This window comes from Boleophthalmus pectinirostris, unplaced genomic scaffold, assembly GCF_026225935.1.
Source record: "Boleophthalmus pectinirostris isolate CB_2022bp ecotype Guang Dong unplaced genomic scaffold, ASM2622593v1 HiC_scaffold_18, whole genome shotgun sequence".
NCBI lineage: Eukaryota > Metazoa > Chordata > Actinopteri > Gobiiformes > Gobiidae > Boleophthalmus > Boleophthalmus pectinirostris.
This window is the reverse complement of record NW_026571133.1, coordinates 2,884,023-2,910,766: the sequence shown is the minus strand read 5'-3', so window position 1 is coordinate 2,910,766 and position 26,744 is coordinate 2,884,023. Positions and strand designations below refer to the sequence as shown.

Here is a 26,744-nt window from a genome sequence, read left to right as displayed (position 1 = left end):
AGCCAGAACATGAACAACTTACTTGTTTTAAGGAGGAGATTGAGAAGGAGAAGGACGAGGTTTTTGGTCGTGGTGTTTTGTGGGGCAGCGGCAGCGACGTCCGTTGAAAGGAACGTGTGGATGTGGAGACGGAGCCAAGAGTGGTGAGTGGTGATGTGCTTCGCTTCAGTGACACTGAGTTCATTAACAATTTTCGCCTACTTCAGCGCAGAATAGTGACGTTTGTGGCTTGTTGATAACGTGTAGGTGGATGAATGAGCTTTGGCCGTTCAGACTGAAGTCGCATGTCAAAAGATCAGATATGTATCGGTTTCAGGAGCACATATCCAAGTGTCCTGGGTCACATTTGAAAAAAATCTGATCTGTGTCGTTCAGACTGTCATTAAAAGATCAGATACAGGAACATAGGGGCCAAAAAATCGGATTTGGGTCACTTCAGGCAGCAGTCTGAACGGAGACTTAGTTTTCAAGATAACTGCTTTTAAAATTATGTCAAATTTTTTGGGACACCCTGTATATTTTTGCACACATTCCATTCACATTTGAGAGTAGACTGGATTCTGAATTGCTAAAACTAACACAAGAATCCCATTTAGTTCAGAACATATTTGTAGAAGTCTAAAGTATGGGGTTTTATAGCAGCTTTTACATAGAATAAGACCCCATGGAGACAGAGGGACATTTGGTTGCTTTATATCACTGCAGTAGATAAACCTTTGAGCCTTTGAGATCGGCTGATGCAAGATTTTCAGGTTTTTTTTTGATTCAACTGTGATTAATCTACAGCTCTGGGATTTCTAGTTTAATTTGTACAGCCCGAACATCACCACAAACGCTACCTCATCGGATTTCACAGAATAATTTATATAATGAACAATGCAGCAATAATTACCCAACGTGTAAAACGATCACTTGCTGATAAAATCAAATTAAAAAACAGATGAAGATGAAGAAATAATCTCTTTATAAACGCACAGCAGGTTCTGGGTGTAGCTCTCACCTGGGAGTAGAAGTTGGACATGGTCGTGGTCTCGATGTCCTTCTTTCCGAGGATTTCCATTTTGACCGGAGCCGACGGAAACTTGGAGGAGAAATATTCCAAAAAGTCTGGAAGATAAGCGGCCTCTCCGTGAACGATGGCCATGACGTAATGAGCCGCCTGGGGAGAAGAAGAAATCAGTCGTGTTCATTAACGTCTATTTACACAGTTTTCATTTCGTGTTCCTCCGGGCGTCTGTCGGGGTGAAACAAATAAATACAGATAATGAGGACATATTTCAAAAAAGGAATAATGTGATATTTTATTAAAATAACTGCGCAATCTTTAAATTTGTTGTTGTTTTTTTTGGAAAGTCTGCCTTGTTCATGCAGTTCTCTCTAAAATTAAAATGTAAAATGTGTAAAATACTGAAACATTTTTACTTTAAAGGTGCACTTTTCTGGTCACCACTCCACAGATCTGAACTGTGGAGTGAACCTGGTTGTTACCGTTGGTTTAGTGGACAGACTGTGTAAAGAAGTGGTGTACAGGTCCAGTCAAATGAAGCTCATCGAGGACTGCAGTTATAACAGTGGATTTGGCGCAAAGTTCTGTATTAGGAATATGAATTTTTGATTTTTTTTTAAATTTACGGACAAAATAGCGAAATAAAAACACCAGGATCATGTAGAGCTGGTTAATACGAGCATTTTAAGACCAAAATGACGAGGCTCACTGCAGCAGTTACAGAGAGAAGTGACAATTTTTCGATGTAAAGCCAACTGGAGCCAGAGCAGATGGAGTCGGGAGCGCCCCCATGCTCACTTCCTGTTTGGTTACCTGCAGGTTGTCCATTTATATAAACACAGTCTATGGTTTTGTGACGTATAGATGCATCAGGAATCTCGGACTTCCGGTCATTGCGCAATGCATGCTGGGAAGGATTTTCCCAAAAAGTGAGCATCAAAACCGCCATGTTTGTTTTCCGAGTGGGATGCGTCGATTGACAAAGTCGATCTTTTCAAGTCTTTTGAACCATATCGCTTTTGTTTCTGGTTCTGATATTGTCATATTTTAGTTTTGGGATTCAGACATTGTAATTGTGTGGTTGTTGGATCCTAACAGCGGAAAACGGCTCAAGAAATTTGTTTGCGATATATTTCCATAAATGCAAAAGGGAATCAGATGTGTGTGACTGCAAACCTCCGTTCAAACTGTTTCTCTTCCCAACGGAATTGAAAAATAGTGAAAGGTGAAGGCAATGGGCAGGATTGATCCACAGGAAGGACCAAAAAGGAAACATTTGACTGCCTAAATCATCAAGTTTACACAGCGAACATTTTGTATGTGGAGCGACATCAAAACATTCTTGAAGACGTGGACACCTGCGGCTTATATTCAGTGTGGCCTATATATGTACAATTTAATTTATTTTTTATTAATTCTGTTGATGCGGCTTATATTCAGGTGCGCTCAATAGTCCGGAATTTACGGTACTTTTTCTTTGTTACATTCCACCAGTGGACGGGGGCAGGAGAAAAAAACTGGAATTTTTCGGAGTGTTTTACCTGTGTAGAGTCCTCACTGAAGGCCAACGTCACAAACTCATCGGCGAACCTTTGCCTCTGCCCCGAGGAGAGACAGGAGAGCTGGGAGGTGTAGGCGTGGACCACCAGGGCGCCCCCGTTAGGCTGGGTCTCTACATGGATGTACGGGGCGAACTCCAACCCCGCCAACCCAGGATACGAGCTCTGACGCTGGGCTTTGATCGGCGCGGCGCGGGGGGTCTCCGGATCGTGTACGGAGTTGCAGATTTCCTTCGCCGGGTCGGTTGCGGGTTTGTCGACGGGGGAGAGGACGGGAGGGGGGGATTTGAAGGGGGAGAGGGAGGAGAGGAGCGCGGGATGAGAAGTGGAGGAGAGCGAGGAGAGGTTTTTGGGGGACAGAGAGGTTAGACCGGAGCAGGAGGTTTGACTGGAGCGATGGAGCATTTTAACGCGTCTGTGCCTCTCTTCTTCTCTGTGTTTTTTCTTCTTTTTCTTTTTCACTTTCTTCATCTGGAGTTCGTCCTCCTCCAGTCTGGCCTTGTCTTTCTCATCTGAAAATAAAACACAAGCAAAAATCTGTCATAAATAGACGCAATTGTGTAACTTTTCTGCTGGAGGGTCCGTCAAATTCTTGAGTGTTTACACTGTTTTAAAACTTTTTCGGTTGTATGTGCGTTGTGTCTCCATGGTAACTGCTGAATATTCCGCCATAGACATATATGTAGAACAGTCTCAGCGTGATTTCTTAGTATTGAAATCGAGTTTGGAATTTTAACATCATAACTCTAATGAGAACCCAACTTATTAAAGGTGCACTATGTAACTTTTTGGTTGGGGGGTCGGTCACCTGTTTGTTTCTATGGAGCTGCTGCTTGGAATGTTTCACAGTGTGGTATTAAAGCTTTCAATCTTCATGGAGACCAAACCGGACCAAGTTACAGGTCAGATCTGTGGAGAGGCGACTCCGCTCACAGTCAGAATGTCTGTTTTTCCAAGTAATTTAGTCTATAAAACCACCTGTAATTGAATAAATGTAAGATAGAGCTGTTTAATGTCACACTGTGGAACATTCCAAGCACAACAATGGCATCTCCATAGAAACAAGCAGGTGACCGAGCCCCAACCAAAAAGTTACATAGTGCACCTTTAATAAGTTGGGTTCACATTAGAATTATGATATTAAAATTTCAAACTTGATTTCAATACTAAGAATCACACTGATTGCTCTACATGTATGTCTATGGCGGAATATGCAGCAGTTACCATGGAGACACAACGCATACACAGAAGCAAGCACAAATGAAGAACTTTAAAAATAGTGTTAACACTCAAGAAAAAAAAAAAAAAAACTCAAAATGGATGTAAATGGGTCAGTCTGTTTTCTTTTCTTTTTTTTTTTTTTTTTTAAAGCGATTTATTTTAATAATTTTCAGAAAACAAAAATATAATAAACAAAAAAACAAGAGTACTAGTTTATTAAAAGAAATAAAAAAAAAAATCTAATAATAATTAATAATACATATATATACTTATATTACAGATGTGTAAAAACTGGGCCTATCCACATGAAACAAAACTAAAATAAAGTTCAAAACGATCAAAAGATGTTTTTTTTTTTTTTTTTACCATAGCTTCAGAAAGTTGGGGTCACATTAGAGTTATGATACTAAAATTCCAAACTTGATTTCGATACTAAGGAATTAACTCTTGGCAGTGATATCACGATGGGACTGTTCTACATAAATGTCTATGGCAGAATCTTCAGCAGTTACCATGGAGACACACACACATACACATAAGCACACACAACCGAAAAAGTTTTTAAATAGTTTTAACACTCTAGGAAAAGGAGGAAAAAAAACTCAAAATGGATGTAAATGGAGGAGAGCTCAGTCTGTTTTTTTTGTTTGTTTTGCTTTGTTTTTTTTTAAGCCATTTACTTTTATAATTTCAGAAAACAAAATATAACAGAACATAGGAAAAAAACAAAAAGTAATTAAAAGAAAAAAAGACATAAGAGATATATAATATAAAGCTACATAATAATAATTAACAATATTTATATACATATTAATTCAGTCTGTTTAACTATCACATTACAGACGTGTTCTCTGTAAATACTGGGCCAATCCACATGAAACAAAACTGACATAAAGTTCAAAATCTTTAGAACAAAACAGATTTTTTTTTCACTATAGCTTCAAAAAGTGCATACATTATTCAACAGACAAGGTGTGACTGTCAATATGAGATTACAAAAGGTTAATCTTTCAAAAAACACTGAATCTCCCCGTAGGCCCATTTATTTACAGTAATACATAGGCCGCTGCCCTTGACATTTTCAAATTCTAGCCCGTGAATGCAGCATATTTGAATCTGTATGCGTTAAATTTTGCATTTTGCTATCTCGGAGCGATTGTGTAACAAACTGGTCACACACAGAGAGAGCCGAACATGTGGAGATGGAACAGTTTGAAGGAGAAAGAGCTGCATCAGCACTATTCAAATCGGCCATCAGCATACGCCAAGCAACCCACACACGGTTTGCACGAGAGAGAGGGAGAAAGAGAAAGAGAAAGAGAGGGAGGAGGAAGGAGAGAGGGAAAGAGGGAGAGGTACAGAAGACAGAAAGCGAGAGAGACGAGGAGGGAGCAGAAAACTTATAATAATTTCTTGGTTTTAGTCCACAGTGGCTCTTTTCTATTTACAATTGATTGAAAACGCTCTTTACACACACAGTATAAAGAATGAAATCACAATGTTTTTCCTTTTCCAGTTTTAGAACAGTTTGGAGCACGACCTCTCACTTTATAAAACCGACAGCCAGTGTTGGGAAGGTGAATATTAAAATGTATTCCCCTACAGTTTACAGATTACAGACCCCAAAATGTAGTTTGTAACGTAATCCATTAAATTACTTAAAGTGAGTAACGTAATCTGAATACTTTGGATTACTTGATTTGCTGGAGAGAAGCAAAGACGAGGAAATCTTCACATAAGATGTTTTGTCTGTTAAAAGAAAATAAAAAGTCCAGACTTTACTGAACCAAATTAAAAATATTATTGATAGAAGAAGAGGAGACACGGTCCAGGCAGCATGATTTAGACCTGGTTTAGTCTTGGTTTAGTCCTGGTTTAGATCTGGTTTAGACCTGGTTTAGTTCTGGTTTAGATCTGGTTTAGACCTGGTTTAGTCCTGGTTTAGTCCTAGTTTAGTCCTAGTTTGGACCTGGGTTTTGACCTGGTTTAGTCCTGGTTTAGTCCTGGTTTAGTCCTGGTTTAGTCCTGGTTTAGACCTGGTTTGGACCTGGTTTGGACCTGGGTTTGGACCTGGGTTTGGACCTGGGTTTAGTCCTGGTTTAGACATAGTTTAGACCTGGTTTGGAGCTGGTTTAGACCTGGTTTAGACCTGGTTTAGACCTGGTTTAGTCCTGGTTTAGTCCTGGTTTAGTCCTGGTTTAGTCCTGGTTTAGTCCTGGTTTGGACCTGGTTTGGACCTGGTTTGGACCTGGGTTTGGACGTGGGTTTAGTCCTGGTTTAGACATAGTTTAGACCTGGTTTAGACCTGGTTTAGACCTGGTTTTAGTCCTGGTTTAGTCCTGGTTTGGACCTGGGTTTAGTCCTGGTTTAGACATAGTTTAGACCTGGTTTGGAGCTGGATTAGACCTGGTTTAGTGTCCAGCAATGAGTGGAATTACTGAAAAAAAAAAAAAAAAAAATATGCCCAAAATGTGTAAACAGGAAAATGCCGCCATGTAATCCATTTATTTCAACAAAGTAACTGTAATCCAATTACCACTCACTGAAACAGTAACTGTAACTGAATACAGTTACTCATAATTTGTACTCTGATTACGTATTCCAGTACATGTAATCTATTACTCCTCAACACTGCGCCGGCAGCTAAGGATGAGATATTTTTAATATAATCGTGAGAAACGCCAACAAAGAAAATCACCATTTTATCATCAGAATCTGCAGAAAAAAAAAACTACTTATCCGTGACATTTTCTTTTAGATCATTTTTTTTTTCACTTATAACAAAGTAAATCTCTATAGTCTATTTAAATATGGAATTTATTCATAATAGTAAAAGTAATCATATGCATAACGTTTTTAAACTGTCTGCAACTTTCATAATTATTGTGATAAAACAGTTAACCGCAGTTATTTTGGCCATGATAATCGTGACACCAAATTGCTACATGGTCCCGTGCCAGGCCGAGCTTGTCTACTCCACAATGGCTTTTTTTTTTTCTTTTTCAAATTTACTTTTGATTGAAAATGCTCATTTAGACATTCCAAAGTAAAAAATGAAATCACAATGTTCTTGTTTTTCCATTTTTAGGACAGTTTGAGGAGAACAGAGCCTTCCACTTTATCAAATTAACAGCAGCGCAAACAGAAAAAGAACTTTATATGTAATCTCACGTATTCTGTTCATTTTTACAAAGGTTTAAAACTAAAATTACGAAACATTACTACTATGAAAAGATAATAAGTATATATTTCTCCTCTATTTCGGCAACATAAAAAGTCTAATGTTGCATTACCCAAATAATAGTTTCATAATCCTCAGGGGTGTAATCGTACATGTATTCATGCCGAACCGTTTTGGTACGGAACGTTTGGTTCGGTGCAGGACTGTGCACGAGTGAGTTTGTGCAATTTGTGTGTGTTTACATTCCACCACTACATGTGCAGCTACATGAAGACTTGGCTCTTATTATTATTATTATTATTAATATTCACAAGGGAACTAGTCTGTGACTGGGGCAGTGTTTCCTGCAGCGCTTTATAGTTAGGGCGGCCACCTTGACCACATCCCTCTGAACCACCTGAAACCTCACAAAACTATGGTCATTTCACTTTCACTTTTCATTGGAACGGAATCTCCACTTCCCCCTGCCCCCTCCCTCATATCTGCACTTACTACAGACAATGTGGACGAGTTGTTTTTTCTGGCCAAAAATGTGCAGATTGAGTAAAACTTCATGTGAGAACTGTTAGTGCTGCGCTTTACTTTTTTGAAACGTTTTGTTTACAAGGAATTTATTTTTTATAATATTTCATACATTTGTTGCTTATTTGAGAATATTTTATTTAACTTATTAGTATTACCAAGCAGCACTTTGCATTTATTTTATTTTCCCATTTCTATAATGTCGTGTCCATACCAGTTTGTCAAAGCCTGATCCCGTCAGATCTCAGAAGCTCAGCAGAGGTCGGGCCTGGTTAGTTCTTGGATGGGAAACACTGGGAAAATCAGGTGCCACAGGAGGCGCCAGTGGCAATAACTGTTGTTGTGTCCTTAGGCAAGACACTTAACCCACATTGCCTAGTATGAAAGTGGTGTGTGTGTGTCAGTCTGTCCCAGGGCAGCTGTGGCTACAATAGTATCTTAACAACACCAGGTATAGAGTGAATAAATAATGCTGAATAATGATCTGTAAAGCATCTTTGTGACAAAAATATCTGTGAAAAGTGCTATATAAATAAACACTTACTTACTTAATGTTAAAACTAATTGTTGGTTGAAAAAACACACAAATAAACAATAATCAAATAGTTTTTGTTCCCATACTGCACCGAAAAAGAATCAAACCTTGACTTCAAAACCAAAGTACATACCAAACCGTGATTTTTGTACCGTTACTCCCCTAGTAATCCTACAATCCTTCCCCGTATTGACTCGGATTTGTAACTTAACACAGAGATTCTCCTTTAACAGTCCCGTTTGAACAGATAGAAACAGAGGAGCAGTAAAGCAGTGTTAGTGTCACCATCAGCCGTTAGTGAACCATTGATTTCCAATAAACTCTCACCTCAGACTCTCAACACAAGAAGATCCCACTCAACTGACTATCTGCAACTTTTATTCTCTCTATTTTTTTGTTTTTTTAATTACATTTTTCATATTCAAAGTATAATTAATTTTATTTTTTATCTTATTTATTGCACTTTTATTTTACTTTACTGGTTTTTGTGCTCTCAGACTGGCAAGCTTAAAGGTTGTATGGAGGATTTTTTTTTTGTTTCAAACTGTCAGTGAAAGATTAAAATACCATTACAGAGACGCAGCAGCTTTGTAATTATGATGACCAAAAAAAAAAAAGAACGGAAATCTATCAACTGTGGACGTAGTGAGGCCAGATAAACATCAGCCAATAGAAAACGAGGCTCCCTCATTTTCTATTGGCTGTTGGGTTGTCAATCAAACTCCCTAGTGTAACTGACTCGTCGGAGCGCGGGGATTACGTGGTTTACGCAGCGGTTCTTAGAGGCTTTTTCGAACTGTCGCTTCCTCGCATTTCGCACAAAGTTTGTCGCGCCGGCGGACGAGAATCCACGACCGGTTCGCCGCAAAAGAAAGTCAGTTTTTTGAGGTCAGTGAAAGAAGAAGAGAAGAGGAAAAGGAGCAAAGCCAAACTGAGGTGATTCTTGGAGATCTCGTCCAGCGATGGCGCGACCGAAGCAGACGAAGGGTCTAAAAACTGACGCGTCGGTCGCTGAATTACTTCTAAACAGGCAACTTCAACAGTAATTCTGAACGCGCACAAGGACTGTCGCTGTATTTCTCTTCCCTTAAAAAAATCCTCTATACAACCTTTAAAGGTGCACTGTGTAACTTGTCTGGTGTTGGGTCTGTCATCTGCTGGTCTCCATGGAGATGTGCCTAGAATGTTCCACAGTATGGCCAAAATCTTAAGAATCTCCATGGAAACTTGCAAACCAAATTACAGGTTAGATTTGTGGAAAGGCGACCCCACTCGTGCTAAGAAGTCATGTTTTTTTAAGATATTTTTGAGCAATAAATAACACCTAGAGTTGAATCAATACAAGACTGTTTAGTTGATAAAGTACTGTGGAAAAGTTACACAGTGCACCTTTAAATTGAGCCTTTATACCCGTCAATGATCACCTTGGGTCTTTTTAAAGGAGAGTCTACAGGTTGTCCTCTCCATAACGGGAGGAAGTGTAGTAATGTGTTTTGGAGTGTTTCTCGTGGCACTGATTAAAAGTTTGTAGTGTTTATGTTGATTGAATTGATTGATTGTTTCCCTGGTTAATGGTAAATTCACATTTTTATACGGCGTTTTCCCACTTTCAAGGCAGTCAAAGCACTTTACAACAAGGAACCATTCACCCATTCACACACACAGACGGAGAGTTTATTTTTTGAGATTAAAGCTTTTAGATTTTAGTCAATAAGTCCATCAAGTGCTTCCTGATTGGACTTCCTGATTGGGGCGAAATACAATTTTCACACAAGATGAGACGAGATACAAGATCCATGAGCACGAGATGATATTCCTACATTTCACGATTCAATTTCCAATTATGGCCTCACAGTTTAAAATTTCTTTGATTTCACTTTTTTTTTTTTTGGGCAATACATATAAGACTAATACAAATCCAGTCTTTACCCTGCAAAAAAAGGCAATAAGAGCATCACATTATCAACTTATAACAAACCAACCAATGCATTATTTATAAACCTTCAAACGCTCAAATTTTGTGAATTAGTCGACCTTTATACTCTGAAAATCATGTTCAAAGTAAACAACAATCTCCTGTCAACATCGTTACAGAACATGTTCAAAATCCGAAAGAGCCAATACGAGCTCAGAGGCACGACCATGTTTATTAAAAAGAAAATCAGAACAAACATTATGAAATTTTGTAAATCTGTTAAAGGGGATGAGCTCTGGAACAAACGTACAGAAAACCTAAAATTGTGCACCACTTTCTTTCACTTCATAAAGAAGTTTAAATGTTTAACTCTGGACAGATACATGAAATATGAGACTTAGTTTGTGCTGTAGAACTTTGTTGTTCTGTTTCTGATTAGTTTGTTTCCTCTCGCTGTATTTATGAAGATGAACTGATGTCAAGATGAAGCTCTGACAAAGGAATAAAGGGTAAAGGGCATAATAAGCTTAAGCTTCAGCCTGCACCTTTTCCGTCTGTGTATGTTAAATATGACTGTCTGTGAATTAATGTCAAAATATACCTGTGACCGAAATAAATAAATAAATAAATAAATTTTTCGTTCTAGTACTTGTTTTGAAACTCTACGAGATGTAACTCAACAATACTTCACCCTTTTTTGTCCAATCCAAATGTAAAACATGAAAGAAAAAAAAAAAAAAAAGATAAAATAAAAATAAGAATCTCACCTACAAATATTAAGAAACATTTTAGTGATCTACTTGATAAACTCTGGTGTTCTGAAAAAGCAAGTGCGCAAGATTTACCAAAAATTGTTGATGGACGTGTCTGATAACACAAATTATATAAAACAACTTGGACCTAGAGGTTTGGAAGGTCAAATTAAGATTTTTTAGAACCCTGCTAAAAGTATTTTGAAATGTACTCTTAGTGACAAATGTTGGAGGTAGGGATGGGCATTTGATTAAATTTTCTTAATCGATCCTCAGGACAAATAACGATCGATTATCGATTAATCATTAACATTTTTTATTTTAAAATGTATCATCATTTTTATTACTATCTGCACTACTAATCTGCATAAATAAATTCAACTTTACAACATATAAACATCAACACTCTAGAGCCACATCAGCCCGTTTGACATTATAATGTGTTTAATGCAGATTTGCGCAACTCTCACAGAAACGAAACTTAAAACCGCATCGCTAATTTGCATAAACTAAGCGAAGGGAAAAAAAACAGTTCTTGTGCGCTGATGCGACATGACTCAGTTGAATACAGGTTAGTGTGACCATATTTGCATTTGTCAAAACCAGGACACCGTACGGGGGGAGGGAGGTGGGGACTCGTCATCGACATTGAGCGACTCTCACCTGACAAAACTTTTTCATGTTTTCGGTGTCTTGGTGAACTTTTTCCCACTGGACACCGAAACATATGTGCCTGCTTTATACACTGTGCACGTGGACTCACACTTGTCCCGACCAGAACGGAAAGTGTGGAATTTCTTGTACAAATCATCGTTAAATACACATTTGTGCTTCGGTACGTTGCAGACTGACCCACTGTTTGTGTCTCGCTCCTTCTGAGTGCAGAGAGACACATGTACAGACCTGTTTGGTCACACTACACACAGCAACCTACATTCGGATTGTTGATTAAAACGAACGTAATCGATGAAATTCTTAATGATCAATTATCGATTAATCGACTAATCATGCCCATCCCTAGTTGGAGGAATTGTGGACTTGTGGGCGACCAGACTCACATATTTTGAGACTGCCCCAATATACAACATTTCTATATTGATGTTAAAGATGTTCTACAAAATATACTGGCTGTGGACCTGTTGAAGGACCCAAAGATATTTTGGCTTGATACATTTCCAGATGGTCTCTCTCATAATCAGCGCCTTCAGCTGCATCTTTTTCTGATGACTGCAAGGAAAATGATCACGATCTACTGGCTAAAACCTGAAACACCGACCGCTGATCAGTGGATATCAAAAATCAGACAAGTTTATACAACGGAACTTTTAAAGGCTCAACTACAACTACTCAAGGTGCCAACTTTTTGTTCTTTTCTTCTTCTAGAAAAGGGGGAAAAAAAGGGGAGGGATAAATATATAAATTTTGTGCAGGCCCGGTCTCAGGACACTGTTGGTGTGAATTGATTTGTGGCAATAAAAGTTAAAAAATAAATAAATAAATCTCACAAGATCTTTTTTCTCACGTGTGCACGATCTTGTAGCAATCTTCCTTCCATATAAATTGTCTTTGCTTTTTGGATGTAATTTTCCGTGTTGATGACTTCTGTATTTTTGTACTTTTCTTCTCAACTTTTTTTCCACACGCCGATGTAAAACTATGATAAATATTTACCACAGATGCCATCCCACCAAACCAATCCGCCTTATAATTAGAAAAACTTCTTCTGCTTTCCAGCTGATGTCATCGACACTTTCTCGGGAATGCGACGCTAACTGTGGGCACTGCTCCGTCTGAAGCTCTGTCACTCAAATTAAACTTTTATTTGAGTTTTGTTTGTTGAAAATCAAACTCCTAAACGAACCATGAACGCTCGTATTGATCACAAACTCCTTAAAATGCGCAGTTTACTACACAACTTTACAACTCTGTACTACACACACCCTCCCTACCCCCCCTCTTTTTTTTGGTATTATTATCATTATTATTTTTTATTTAATTTTATTTATTTTTATATAATTTTATTATTTTATTATTATTATTATTATTATTATTATTATTATTATTATTATTATTATTATTATTATTATATTATTATTATTATTATTATTATTATTATTATTATTATTATTATTATTATTATTATTATTATTATTTATTTTATTTTTTTTATATGCGTGTTTAGTTAAGTCTTATTGTGGATGTGCTGGGTATCCAATTCCTTAAATTTGACAAATTATAAATAAAAAAAAAAAAAAAGTCCAGTTTAAATAAGTCCATTTTGTATTTTGTCTTGAGTTTTCAGACGAGCGTGAAACTTCTTCGTCTGTGCTCGCGTCGTGTCACCATGGTAACCGCCGAGCATTCCACTATAGAAAACGCATGACATCCCCGGCGTGACGATTTCCAGGCTTAGTTTCTTGTTTTAGCCCCGAACCCGACACAAAAAACATCTCGCGCGCAGAAGCCAGCACACTGCTCCAACCTTCTGCTATTTTAAGACCTCCATCGCAAACCCTCCTATTAGATTTGGCGGTTTATTTTCAGACCGCGGCCAAGTCTATTTGTCTTACTGCACAAACGGACCGCGTGCACCCGGTAACCTCGGTAACCTCGGTAACCCCGGTCACCTCTTCTCCACTCGGCCAATTAAAAGCGCTGAGGAAGGTTTAGACGTTATGAGGACAAAAAGTTGTGACAAAAGGACAAAAGTGGGCCAAACGCAACTCAAAGAGAGCTCTGTGACGGCGCTGGCTGTAACCTGCAACGCTGAATTAAAGCGCACAATGATTTCCAGCTATTGATACTTTGCAGCGAGGGACATCATGCTGGGGGTGTTTTACATGTGTCTCTACTGGTGGAATGTTTAGAAGTTACCATGGTTACACAATGCACACATATGTAAGCACTAGGGATGGGCATGATTAGTCGATTAATCCATAATTGATCATTAAGAATTTCATCGATTACGTTCATTTTAATTGACAAACCGAATGTAGGTTGATGTGTGTAGTGTAGTGTGACCAAACAGGTCTGTACATGTGTCTCTGCACTCAGAAGGAGCGAGACACAAACATTCGGTCAGTCTGCAACGTACCGAAGCACAAATGTGTATTTAATGATGATTTGTACAAGAAATTCCAGGCTTTCTGTTGCGTTCAGGACAAGTGTGAGTCCATGTGCACAGTGTACAAAGCAGCACATATGTTTCGGTTTCCAGTGGGAAAAAGTTTTGCCAGGTGAGAGTCGCGCAATGTGGATGACGAGTCTCCACCTCCCTCCCCCCGTATGGTGTCCTGGTTTTGACAAACACAAATCTGGTCACACTAACCTGTATTCACCTGAGTCATGACTTTTAATCCGACAGAAATTGATCATATCAGCGACACAAGAGCTGTAGTTTTATCTTCGCTCAGTTTATGCAAATTAGTGATGCGGTTTTAAGTTTTGTTTCTGTGAGAGTTGCGCAAAACTGAATTAAACACATTATAATGTCAAACGGGCTGATGTGGCTCTAGAGTCGTTACAGTTTAAGTCGTAAAGTTGAATTTATTTATGCAGATTAGTAGTGCAGATAGTAATAATAATGATGATCATTTTAATATAAAAACGTTAATGATTAATCGATAATCGATCGTTAATTCTTCCGACGATCGATTAAGAAAATTTCATCGAATGCCCATCCCTAGTAAACACTAAAAAGTTTTACTATTTTAAGCAAAATTACAAAATGGATCTAAAAAGCAGATTTTCAGGAGCCTGTGATCGATACGAGCGTTCGTGATCCTGTTTCACAAATCAGCTCATTTGTTGTAGTTCCAACCAAGTAAGTGCTTTTTGTTCAGACTTGTGTTGAAATAAAGCTCATTTTAAGGGCGCACTCACACTAGGACTTTAGAACTGTGCCACACTCAAGCCCGATTCTGAACCGAGCCACAGCCCAATGACGTCATCCCACGGTGCTGTTTGTTTATATGTGTTAACACTTTTAGCGGAGAAATTAAGCAGAAATATCTATTAAAAGTGAGGCTGATGTGCGTCCTCTTATGATACGCACTCCTCTGTGAGTTTATGGATATAAAAACAGCGCGGAGCAGTGATGACAGCCGGAGACGAGAGGCAGATAAACTTCTGTCTGTCCTTATTGAAGGTTAGCACAGATTCACTGTGTGTTTTGGAGTGGAGTTTATTCACTGTTTTCCTCGTATGAGTAACATCGGCGCACCTGACAGGGCTCGTGTAGTCGTGTGTGTGTGTGTGTGCATGAGCACCTGTGTCGTGCTTTGGCCCACCTCCTCCAATCGAGCCAAAATCCCATCTGTGCCGCGCCTGAGCTCGGTTCGACTGCGCTCACACTGGACAAATGTACCAAAGCTTTAGGGCCGATCCGTGCTTGGGCATGATTCTAAAGTCCTAGTGTGGGTTCAGCCTTAGTCTAACTCGAGTAACAGAGCTGCAGACAGAGCAGTGCCTACAGTTAGCGTCAGAGTCATCAGGGATTGTTGATGACATCAGCTGCAGTATCAATATGTTTAAGTTCTTGGAAAAAAATACTGCATCTTCAGTCAAAAAATACAATAATTTAAAAATAAATGTATATTTTAATATAAACAGGGCCTGACACATACAAAATAAAAGACTTGGTGAGCACTACAGTATTTTTTGTATTTTATGGCGTCAATTTGCATATTTGAGGTTTCTAGCGAAATATATTTAATGCCCTGCTGTGGAACATTCCAGGCAAAGACACAAACCATCCACCAGAAAAGTTTCCTTTAACATAAGTTTCAACTCAGGATTATTTTAAATTGTAAACTCTGTAAATGTAAAAAAGAGAGAAGAGTATGTTTAGGTCACATCTTTAGGTCTGTTTCTTTTCCAATTATTAGTTTTGTTTATGTATTTAATGAAAAGGAGACCAGGTTTTACACACATTTTGTCATCATTTGTACAAAGTGAACACAGTAGCACTTTGAGCAGAGCTGTACCGACCTTTGGGCTGTTTGACCTCTCCGTTCTCTCTCTTTATCTCGTTCATCAGTTTGTTGTGTTTCTTCTCTCGCTCTTTCTCTTTGACCTTCTTCTTCTCTCGCTCCTCCCGCTCTCGGTCTTTAGTCTTGTCATTGGCGGAGTGATCTGCGGAGAAATAAAAACAAAAATAAACAATTAACATAAGAAACAGAGTTGTGTAGACAGAAATATATTCATCGAATCCGTGTATCGTTCGATCATTTGTTTTTCAAAATAAAACCGAAAAGAAAAAAAGAAAAAGCAACTACTTTCTTCATTATTTGTCTCCAAAATCATTTTTTATTTTTCAAATCATTTTTTAAGTTTGTTTTTAGGAGAATAATGGAAAAAATGGATATGGCCGTTTCCTGATACCGGACTTTTGTGCTGCATACGGACTGAACCAGGACTGAAACAGGACTAAAACAGGACTAAAACAGGACTAAAACAGGACTAACCAGACCAGGACTGAGATCGGCACTGAGACTGGGGCCGGAATCAGACCAGGACTGAGATCAGGATCGGGACTGAGACCGGGACCGGGATCAGACCAGGACTGAGATCAGGATCGGGACTGAGACCTGGACTGAGACCGGGACCAGACGAGGACTGAGACTGGGACCAGGACCAGAGCAGGACAGAGACCAGGACAGAGATTAGGACAAGAGACTGAGACCATGACTGAGACCAGTTTAGTCCTGGTTTAGTCCTGGTTTAGCCCCTGGTTTAGCCCCTGGTTTAGTCCTGGTTTAGCCCCTGGTTTAGCCCCTGGTTTAGTCCTGGTTTAGTCCTGGTTTAGCCCCTGGTTTAGCCCCTGGTTTAGTCCTGGTTTAGCCCCTGGTTTAGCCCTGGTTTAGCCCCTGGTTTAGTCCTGGTTTAGTCCTGGTTTAGTCCTGGTTTAGCCCTGGTTTAGCCCCTGGTTTATTCCTGGTTTAGCCCCTGGTTTAGTCCTGGTTTAGCCCCTGGTTTAGTCCTGGTTTAGTCCTGGTTTAGCCCCTGGTTTAGCCCCTGGTTTATTCCTGGTTTAGTCCTGGTTTAGCCCCTGGTTAGCCCCTGGTTTAGCCCTGGTTAGTCCTGGTTTAGTCCTGGTTTAGTCCTGGTTTAGCCCTGGTTTAGCCCCTGGTTTATTCCTGGTTTAGCCCCTGTTTAGCCCTGGTTTAGCCCCTGGTTTATTCCTGGTTCAGTCCTGGTTTAGCCCCTGGTTTAGCCCCTGGTTTAGTCCTGGTTTAGTCCTGGTTTAGTCCTGGTTTAGTCCTGGTTTAGTCCTGGTTCAGTCCAGCATCGCAGTTTAAGTCACATAAACGGGAAACGGTCGTTATCCGTTTTTTCCATTCTTCATTTAAACACAAAATCGAAAACTGAAAAAACAAATCGTTATCTGTTTTTTCATTTTTGTTTTGGAGACAAATAATGAATAATGATTTTCTTATTTTTGTTTTTATTTTGAAAAGCGAATGAAGGAATAATACACCGAGTGAGACACACAATGGTAAATACTATAGCAAAACGAATGGACGAATACAGTAACAGCACCAATAAAACAATGTTCAGGATCGTATTTTCAATAAAAAATCATCAGCAAAATGTTTCTCAAGCTTCTAAAAAGGCCTAATAATAACTTCAGTTTGTTGGCACAGACCACAAGAGTCAGGTTTGTGGAGATGCAAGCTCGCGCACAGTGAGAATGCAAGATCTTTTCAATGCAATAAACACAAAAAACAACATAAAAAAAACCACTTACATACAAAAACATACTGCAGCTTTAACTGATTAGTGTGCTTATGTTTACTTATTTTTCTCTGCAGATATTTATTTAACATTTGTACACTGAAAAACGTCTCAAAAAACAAGATCACAGCCTCACATTTACTTCTCTGTCCTCACGAGCGCAGACACTTCCTCTCTCTGTCCTCCGCATCCTTCACCTCACTTCAACTTTCTGCAGATTCCTTTTTCTCCCTCTGCAAAACTCTGCCGCTTTGCTTTTTCCGCTCTTTACTAAACCCCGGAATATTCTGGGCGTAATCTTGAGCAACGCGTAAACTTGTAATTCCACATGTAAGCCTCTTTATGTACGCGGGGTTTTAAAAGCAGTTCAGGAGATGTCCGTTTGTCGAGCGTCATAAAAAGGTGGACCGCGAAGCTTTTCTGTTATTGCTTTGCCCGGAATGTTCCACAGTGTGACAAACTGTGTGTCATTCGTTCATTCGTTTTTCAAAATAAAACCAAAAATAAGAAAATGAAAAAGCAACTATTTTCTTCATTATTTGTCTCCAAAACTAAAATGAAAAAACAGATAACGGCCCATTTACGGGAATTAAACTGAAATGAACCAGGACTGAACCGTTTTTAGTCCCGGTCTGGTCCTGGTCTCAGTCCTGGTCTCAGTCCCGGTCTCAGTCTTAGCCCTGGTCCTGGTCTCGGCCCCCGTCTCGGTCCCGTCCCCGGTCTCGGCCCCGTCCCCGTTCCCGGTGTCCGCCCCGGTCTCCTTCCCGGTCTCGGCCCCAGTCTCGGCCTCGATCTCAGTCCTGATTTCAGTACTGGTCTGGTCCCACAGTTTCAATCCCAGTCTCGGTCCCGGTTTCGGTCCTGGTTTTGGTCCCAGTTTCGGTCCCAGTCTCAGTCCTGATTTCAGTCCTGGGCTGGTCCTGGTCTTGGTCCCGGTCTCGGTCCCGATCTTATCCCGGTCTTATCCCAGTCTGGTCCTGGTCTGGTCCCGGTCTCAGACCTGATTTCAGTCCCGGTCTGGTCCCAGTCTCAGTACTGGTCTCAGCCCTGGTCTCAGCCCAGGTCTGGTCCAGGACTCAGTCCTGGTGTCCAGGTCTGGTCTCGTTCTTGGTCTCGTTCTTGGTCTCGTTCTTGGTCTCGTTCTTGGTCTCGTTCTTGGTCTCGTTCTTGGTCTCGTTCTTGGTCTCGGTCTCCGGTCTCGGTCTCCCGGTCTCGGCCCCGGTCTCGGCCCAGGTCTCGGCTCAGGTCTCGGCCCAGGTCTCGGCCCAGTCTCAGTCTGGTCCCGGTCTGGTCCCGGTCTCGGAAAGGTCTCGGCCCCGTTCTCAGTCCAGGTCTCAGAGGAATACAATAATATCACCTCACAGGCGTTTATTTACAAATATTAGACCATTTATTGAATTTTTTTTTTAAATCTAAAAAATTGCATTTTCTGGGACAAATCCTCTCCACAAACTAAGTGACTGTGACATATTGGTGAGGAATTACACTTTCTGATGGTTTTACAGCTCAAAAATATCTAGAAAAACAGATATTCTAGCTGTGAGCAGGTCTCCAGGAAGACAGAAATTTGTTTAATGCCGTACTGCGAAACATTCCAACAAACAACAAATTAAGCAATAACATGTAAATAGAGAAAAGTCACACAATATCACCTTTAAAATGAGAAGTAAGTGTTTTGTAACTCCTGATACGAGCGCTCTCTATTTTTAGCCGCTTCAGTTTAGAGTGTAAATATTGTTCCTTCAAACTGTGACGTGTGACAGTTTCAATTTCCATCTCAGTCCAAAGAAACTCGACAAAACAGAGAAATGTCCCCACAAAAACAAACAGCAAAGAGTAGAGCAGAATATGAAATGTTGACATTACTTTTATTTTTCTCCGTATAATCATTGATCCAAAGCAAATAACACGTTTTAAACGAATGAATTCACACGTTCTTTAAAACTCAGCAGAAAAAAGTGACCCACTATCTTTAAAATGAGTCAATATTTAATTTTCTAACTGTAGGAGTAGTTTTAGTAGTAGTACTAGTAGTAGTAGTAGTAGTAGTAGTAGTAGTAACAGTAGCAGCAGCAGCAGTAGTAGTACTAGTAGTAGTTGCAGTAGTTGTAGTAGCAGTTGCAGTATTAGTAGTACTAGTATTAATAGCAGTAGCAGTAGTAGTAGTAGTAGTAGTAGTAGTAGTAGTAGTAGTAGTAGTTGTAGTAGCAGTTGCAGTAGTAGTAGTTTTAGAAGTAGTAGTTGCAGCAGTAGTAGTAGTACTAGTATAGTAGTAGCAGTAGTAGTAGTATTAGTAGTATTAGTAGTAGTAGTAGAAGTAGTAGAAGAAGTAGTATTAGCAGCAGTAGTAGCAGTTGCAGTAGTAGTAGTAGTAGTCATAGTAGTAGTAGTAATAGTAGTAGTAGCAGTTGCAATACTAGTTGCAGTAGTAGTTGCAGTAGCAGAAAAAGCAGTTGCAGTAGTAGTAATAGTAGTAGTCAGTAGTAGTAGTAGTAGTAGTAGTAGTAGTAGTAGTAGTAGTAGTAGTAGTAGTAGTAGTAGTAGTTCTCTTCTCTCTAATTTATGTAATTAATGTCTCTCTCTTTTTAATTTTTTTATTTTAATTTTATGATAATTATTTATGTTTTGATTTGTTTTTATTGTGATTTTCATGTTTTTCTTATTCTTTAAAGCACTTTGAATGACCGTGTACGAATTGTGCTGTACAAATAAACTTGCCTCGCCTTGCCTAATATTTATAACAGTAGTAGTAGTAGTAGTAGTAGTAGTAGTAGTAGTAGTAGTAGAAGTAAACTTGCAAATAGCTGGACTTTTCCAACATGATCTTTGGTTGATTCTCTCCATAAACAAAACTAAACTCGAGAATCGTACGTGCAGTGTAGTTTGAGTTTTCAGTCGTTGGTTTTTCTCAAAGTAAAAGTCAGAGTTAGCATGAAGTGTCAGACTCTACAGTAGTAAGATGGCCGCCTTTCCCTTTCCTCTTTAAGCCAATCTAAACCCACTCCACTTCAAACCCTCCGCCTGCTCTTTTCTCACCAACTTCTCTGCTTTGAACTCCGTCAGATCCATTTTTGGACACAAACTCCTCTCTCTCTCTCCCTCCCTCCCTCCCTCCCTCGCTCCTGTCGTTCTCTATCCCTCTTTCTCATCCCCCTCTCCCTCGTCTCTCCCTTCCTCCCTCCTTATGTTTTAGCCCCTCCTACCACTTCTCTTTCTCTCTCTTTCTCTAAGACTCTCTCCTATTTCTCCCTTTCCTCCTCTCTTCCCCTCATCCTCCACTCCCGCGCCTTTTCTCCCTCCCTCCATCTTTCTCCTTCAGCTCTCCACCACTCTCTCTCTCTCTCTCCTCCTCTCATCCTCCATCCTCCCCTCTCTTTCTCTCTCTCCCTACGACTCTCTCCTACCCTTCACTCTCTCTCTCTCTCCCTCCTTCCCCTGTCTCTGCCTCTCTCTCCTCCACTCTTCCCCTCACCCTCCCTTTCATTCCCTCCCTCCGTCTCTCTCCTCTTCTCTTCCTACAACTTTCTCCTTTCCTTCACTCACTCTCGCTTTCTCTCTCTCTCATCCCTCTCTCCCTCCTTCCCTTTCTCACACTCTATCGTCCCCGCTCTCTCTCTCTACCCTGTTTCTGACTCTGCTCTTCCTCTCATCCTCTTTCTCTCCCTCCATCTTACTCCTTCAGCTCTCCACCCCTCTTTCTCTCTCTCCCTCTTCTCCCTCTCCGTGCAAATCTTCAGCTCAGTGGGGTTTTAGGACTTTATTCTTTCACTCCTTCAGCTCTTCATCCTCCTCTCTCCTCCTCTTCTTTCTCCCTTCTCCTCCTCTCCCTCTTCTCTCTCTCCGTGCACATCTTCAGCTTAGTGGGGTTTAGAACTCCACTCTTTCACTCTTCCTCTCTTCTTCCCTCTCTCCCTCTCTCTCTTCACCCTTCTCTATCTTCCTCTACTCCTCTCTCTTCACCTCTTCTTTCTCTTTTCTCCTCTCTCCCTCTTCTTTCTCTTTTTTCCTGTCTCCCTCTTCTCTCTCTCTGTGCACATCCTCAGCTCAGTGGGGCTCAGGACTTCACTCTTTCACTCCTCCTCCTCCCCCTCCTCCTCTTCTTTCTCTCTTCTCCTCTCTCCTCTTCTCTCTCTCCGTGCACATCTTCAGCTCTTCACCCTTCTCTCTCCTCCTCTCCCTTCACCTCTTCTTTCTCCTCCTCCCTCCTCCTCTTCTCTCTCTCTCCGTGCAAATCTTCAGCTCAGTGGGGTTTAGGTCTTCACTCTTTCACTCTTCCTCTCCTCCTCTCCCTCTCTCTCCACTTCTTCTTTCTCTCTCCTCCTCTCCCTCTCCCTCTTTTCTTCCTCTCTTCTCCTCCTTCTCTCCCTCTTCTCTCTCTCCGTGCAAATCTTCAGCTCAGTGGGGTTTAGGACTTAACTCTTTCACTCCTTCAGCTCTCCACCCTCCTCTCTTCTCCTCTCTCTCTTCTCTCCCTCTTCCTTCTCACTTCTCCTCTCTCCCACTTATTTCTCTCTTCTCCTCTTTCCTCCTCTCATCCTCCCCTTCTTTCCCTCTTCTCTCTCTCTCCGTGCACATCTTCAGCTCTTCACCCTCCTCTGTCCTCAGCTCCCTCTCTCTCTCTCCCCACTTCTTCTTTCTCTCCTCCTCTCCCCCTCTTCTCTCTCTGTTTTCCTTCTCACTCTCCCTTCTTAAGCTCAGTGGGATTCAGGCTCTTTCAGCTCTTCACCCTCCTCTCTCCAACTCTTCTTTCTCTCTTTTCCTCTCTCCTCCTCTCTCTCTTCTCTCCTCTCTCTCTCTCTTCTCTCTCTCTCTCTCTCTCTCTCTCTCTCTCTCTCTCTCTCTCTCTCTCTCTCTCTCTCTCTCTCTCTCTCTCTCTCTCTCTCTCTCTCTCTCTCTCTCCTCTCTCTCTCTCTCTCTCTCTCTCTCTCTCTCTCTCTCTCTCTCTCTCTCTCTCTCTCTCTCTCTCTCTCTCTCTCTCTCTCTCTCTCTCTCTCTCCTCTCTCTCTCTCTCTCTCTCTCTCTCTCTCTCTCTCTCTCTCTCTCTCTCTCCTCTCTCTCTCTCTCTCTCTCTCTCTCTCTCTCTCTCTCTCTCTCTCTCTCTCTCTCTCTCTCTCTCCTCTCTCTCTCTCTCTCTCTCTCTCTCTCTCTCTCTCTCTCTCTCTCTCTCTCTCTCTCTCTCTCTCTCTCTCTCTCTCTCTCTCTCTCTCTCTCTCTCTCTCTCTCTCTCTCTCTCTCTCTCTCTCTCTCTCTCTCTCTCTCTCTCTCTCTCTCTCTCTCTCTCTCTCTCTCTCTCTCTCTCTCTCTCTCTCTCTCTCTCTCTCTCTCTCTCTCTCTCTCTCTCTCTCCTCCTCTCTCTCTCTCTCTCTCCTCTCTCTCCTCTCTCTCTCTCTCTCTCTCTCTCTCTCTCTCTCTCTCTCATCTCTCCTCTCTCTCCTCTCTCTCTCTCTCTCTCTCTCTCTCTCTCCTCTCTCTCTCTCTCTCTCTCTCTCTCTCTCCTCTCTCTCTCTCTCTCTCTCTCTCTCTCTCTCTCTCTCTCTCTCTCTCTCCTCTCTCTCTCTCTCTCTCTCCGTGCACCTCTTCGTCTCAGCGTGCCTCGGGTCTTCCCTCTTTCACTAAATCAAAGCGGAGCGGTCTTTCTTTAAAGCGCACGTGCAGATTTGAGGTTATCGTCTCTCGCTGCGGACGGACGGACGCTGATATAAAAAGGCTTCGACTCTAAAGTGTAATTACATTAAATAAAGTGGCCGCTCTGTGTTAAGAGTCTTTGTGGTGAACGAGATGAAGAGGAAAGGTTTTAAAAGCAGCTCTGCCATAACTCGCCGTCGTGTGGTGCACTTGTTTTTGCAAAAAAAAATAATAATAATAAAGTAAATTGTGGGTTTTAGCGTCCTGTTCATAAGAGACATTTTGAGCACTTTTCACCACTCAAAAAACACAATATTTAACTCTGAATTGTAAATTTTTATGGTAACGGAGCTAATTATTCATCATTTGGAAACTACAGCTATGAAAGCAGTTTATTTATATTCCAACTAGGCCTGTCACAAAAAAAAAAAAAATCATTACATTGACTTATCACACGTCTGGTTCAGTCCTGGGTTAGTCCTGGTTTGGCCCTGGTTCAGTCTGTGGCGCAAAAGTCCGGCATCTCGATCATTGTTTCTTCTGCTCAGTAAATAAAGCCTGTGAAGTGACAACAGTCGAGTCGTGTCTGTGAATTCATCGTAGACTGTAGACCGTCGGGTGACCGCAGGTGAAAGGACCGGCGCAGAGCTCTCCGCGTCCCACGGAGGTAAGCGCAGCCGTCACCCGAATGTGCTTTGCGGACACCCTGCTCCACGGCCTCCAGGGTTTTTTTTAAGTCCAAGTAGGGCTGTCACAATAACCGTAAAAAAATTAATCACTGCGGAACATGTTGAGCCACTGCGATCACTGCATGTGACCAACATGACCAGACCCAGAGTCCGGCACGGGTCCATTTTTAGAGACACGCACCCGCCCGGACCCGTTAACATTCCACCTGTTACCTGTTACCGCCCATGCTCGTGATAACCCAGGACTGACCCAGGTCTCACCCAGGTCTCACCCAGGACTAAGGTGCGTCCGCATAGACCGTCGGGTGACCGCAGGCGAACGGACCGGCGCAGAGCTCCGCGCCGCACGGAGGTAAATGCAGCTGTCGCCCAATCGCGCTTTGTGGACATCTGCTCCAAGGGCTCATGGTTCTTTCTCTGTTTTCTCTGTCCGCGGATACCTGGACCTGGAGCAGGACTCTGACCCGAGCTGGAGCAGGACTCTGACCCGAGCTGGAGCAGGACTCTGACCCGAGCTGGAGCAGGACTCTGACCCGAGCTGGAGCAGGACTCTGACCCGAGCTGGAGCAGGAGCTGGAGAGATGCGGCGGCACTTGTTCCAAAGCCAAATGTTTCTTCCTCCACGCTACACAAACTATATCCACACGACAACCAAGGTACATGTGCATCTGCACAACAAGTGCATCATCATCAGAGTTTTCAGAGTTGCTGGAAAGATTATAACTCCGGGGGATGTGGGAAGGGGCTGCGATATCATCACATTTTGCGCTGTTGAGCCACTATACCGCACCACATGAAAAATTCCCTAAACGCGACAGCCCTAAATCCAAGATTAGACCTGGTTTAGTCCTGCTTTAGTCCTGCTTTAGTCCCGGTTTAGTCCCGGTTTAGTCCCGGTTTAGTCCCGGTTTAGTCCGGTTTAGTCCCGGTTTAGTCCCGGTTTAGTCCCGGTTTAGTCCCGGTTTAGACTTGATTTAGTCCTGGTTACAGCAGTTACCCGTGTGCCTCCCAAGAGAAGGGGGGAGGGGGACGTTCCCGCTGAGAGAATGGGACACTCGAGTCGGTATTCGGAGCTCTTTCTCATCCCTCTCACTCCCTTGTTCCTCTCCCTCCCTCTTTTCTCTTTCTCCTCCTCTTTTCTCTCTCTCGCTGAAAGCCCGAAGTGAATTAAACTGTCAAATCTGTAAAACGTGCTACTCTTAATTGTGCTTTTTTCAAACAATCTCCAAATCTTTTCACTTCTGAACAGTTTCACTTCAGAAACACGTCTCCAGCTCACAGAGGGGTTTTCTCCGTGATAAAGGCCCAGCGTGAGCCCCCGCTGCGCTCTGTTACTCTCTACTAACAATCGCCCACATTTGGATTTTAAACAGACACTTTGCATTAGAAATCACAGGATCATTATGAAAAACTAAACCATATTACGGCTGTTTTCTCATCTGTTGTAATCTTGTTTGACTCGTTTCTTCATCACAAACAGACCCGGTGTTGTGTTTTGTTTCATTCACACATGTTTAACACACAAATCCTGCATGTTTAGGCTGAGTTTTTCTCTCAAACTAAATCCAGCCCAACTTTATTTGTAGCTCACATTTTACCAACACAGTCTCCAAACAGTAGACACTATACGGCCCGATTGATATGGATTTTTTTTTACTGCCAATAGGCGAGTTTCAGCTGACGTCATTGTTATTAAAAGCCCGCGTTGCATGCTGGGAAATATTTTGGTCGGAGGCAAGAAACACGATAGCGTCAAACACGGTGCGTAACCTCGCGTATTTATCCCCGATAATGGTAAATTCCTGCTGCATTATCGGATGCACAAATAGAAGCACGGAAGACGGAAAATGTCTTTTTCGTTTTCTGAGTGAAAAGAACCGCTAACGGTGAATTAAACGGCTTTCAAACATTCGCAGAGCAAACGTAGAAGATCCTAACAAACCGTGGACTCCAACAAGTTCAACAACACATCGAGACTCTTGGAGGTTTTCATCTTTTCTGCTGTGAATGGCCCAGGAGTTTCCACCAAGTCATTGTGGATATCGCCGAAGTGAATATTTTTAGATTCTGACCAGAAATTTGGTTTGTTCCACCTTTTGTCGGGGTTGAAAAGGGTGATTTGGCTCCGTCGATGCTTATGACCAATTTCTGGTCAAATGGTCTTGGGTCCTCTGCCGTTAGAGTGGATAAATAACCGGGATCAATCCCCTTTACGTGTTTTCTCGCTCCGTCCGTCATGTTGAATTAGTGTTTCTTGCCGCCGACCAAAATAATTCCCAGCATGCAACGCGCGCTTTTGTCAACAATGAAACTCGTCTATATGATACAGATAAAACAGGAGCTGGAGGTGCCGATATAAAAGCCGATATATTTAATGATGTAAAAATTCACTGTAAATCTTCAATTCACTAAAAAACTTAGGTCTGGCTCTACTGGATTTTAAATTGGGTTTGCTTAGGCGACATTTATTGTTATTCTGTCTCTTTACAGTCATATTTAAACACAGTAGGTTGGACTAATTGCATTTTTGCCAGTAAAGAAAATAAGTAAAATACTGCTATCAGCCTTTAACGGTAAATGCGTGCGCGCCGCAGTAATTAATTATGTGTAAATGTCGATCATTCACACTTCTATTCACAGCTCATTTAGAAATCAGTGCAAGTTCAGTAACGTGTGTAAAGACACTATAGTCACTTTACACTAGGCCAGTGTAAGAAAACAGGTTGTTTATGTGTGAGAGCTACAGCAGATAAGAGCTAAACAATGAGAAATAAACAAATATAGCTCCAAAACCGACACATCTGCAACACTCACAGCTCGCACAGGCGCCTCTCAGATCACAAGTCTCCACAAATAAGTGTCCTTTTAATCCTGACTCAAAACATTTGTTCGTAAATATAATATAATCTAGCATGTTGACAGCAGCTGTGTGTGTAAACAAGTGCACGTGAGTGGTGTGTTCAGGGGCAGTTCGACATCAGACACATACTCCGCAGATAAATAT

At 41.4% G+C, this 26,744-nt stretch overlaps 1 protein-coding gene across 1 annotated transcript in view; it reads right to left on the bottom strand.

Annotated features, from left to right (window-relative positions):
* Window positions 1-26,744, bottom strand: part of LOC110160009 (lysine-specific demethylase RSBN1L-like) — a 97,619-nt gene that overhangs the window by 41,893 nt on the left and 28,982 nt on the right. The window contains 3 exon segments of the mRNA XM_055153821.1: window positions 1,001-1,159; window positions 2,548-3,077; window positions 15,681-15,824. Of these exon segments, the coding sequence (XP_055009796.1) occupies window positions 1,001-1,159; window positions 2,548-3,077; window positions 15,681-15,824 (833 nt within the window).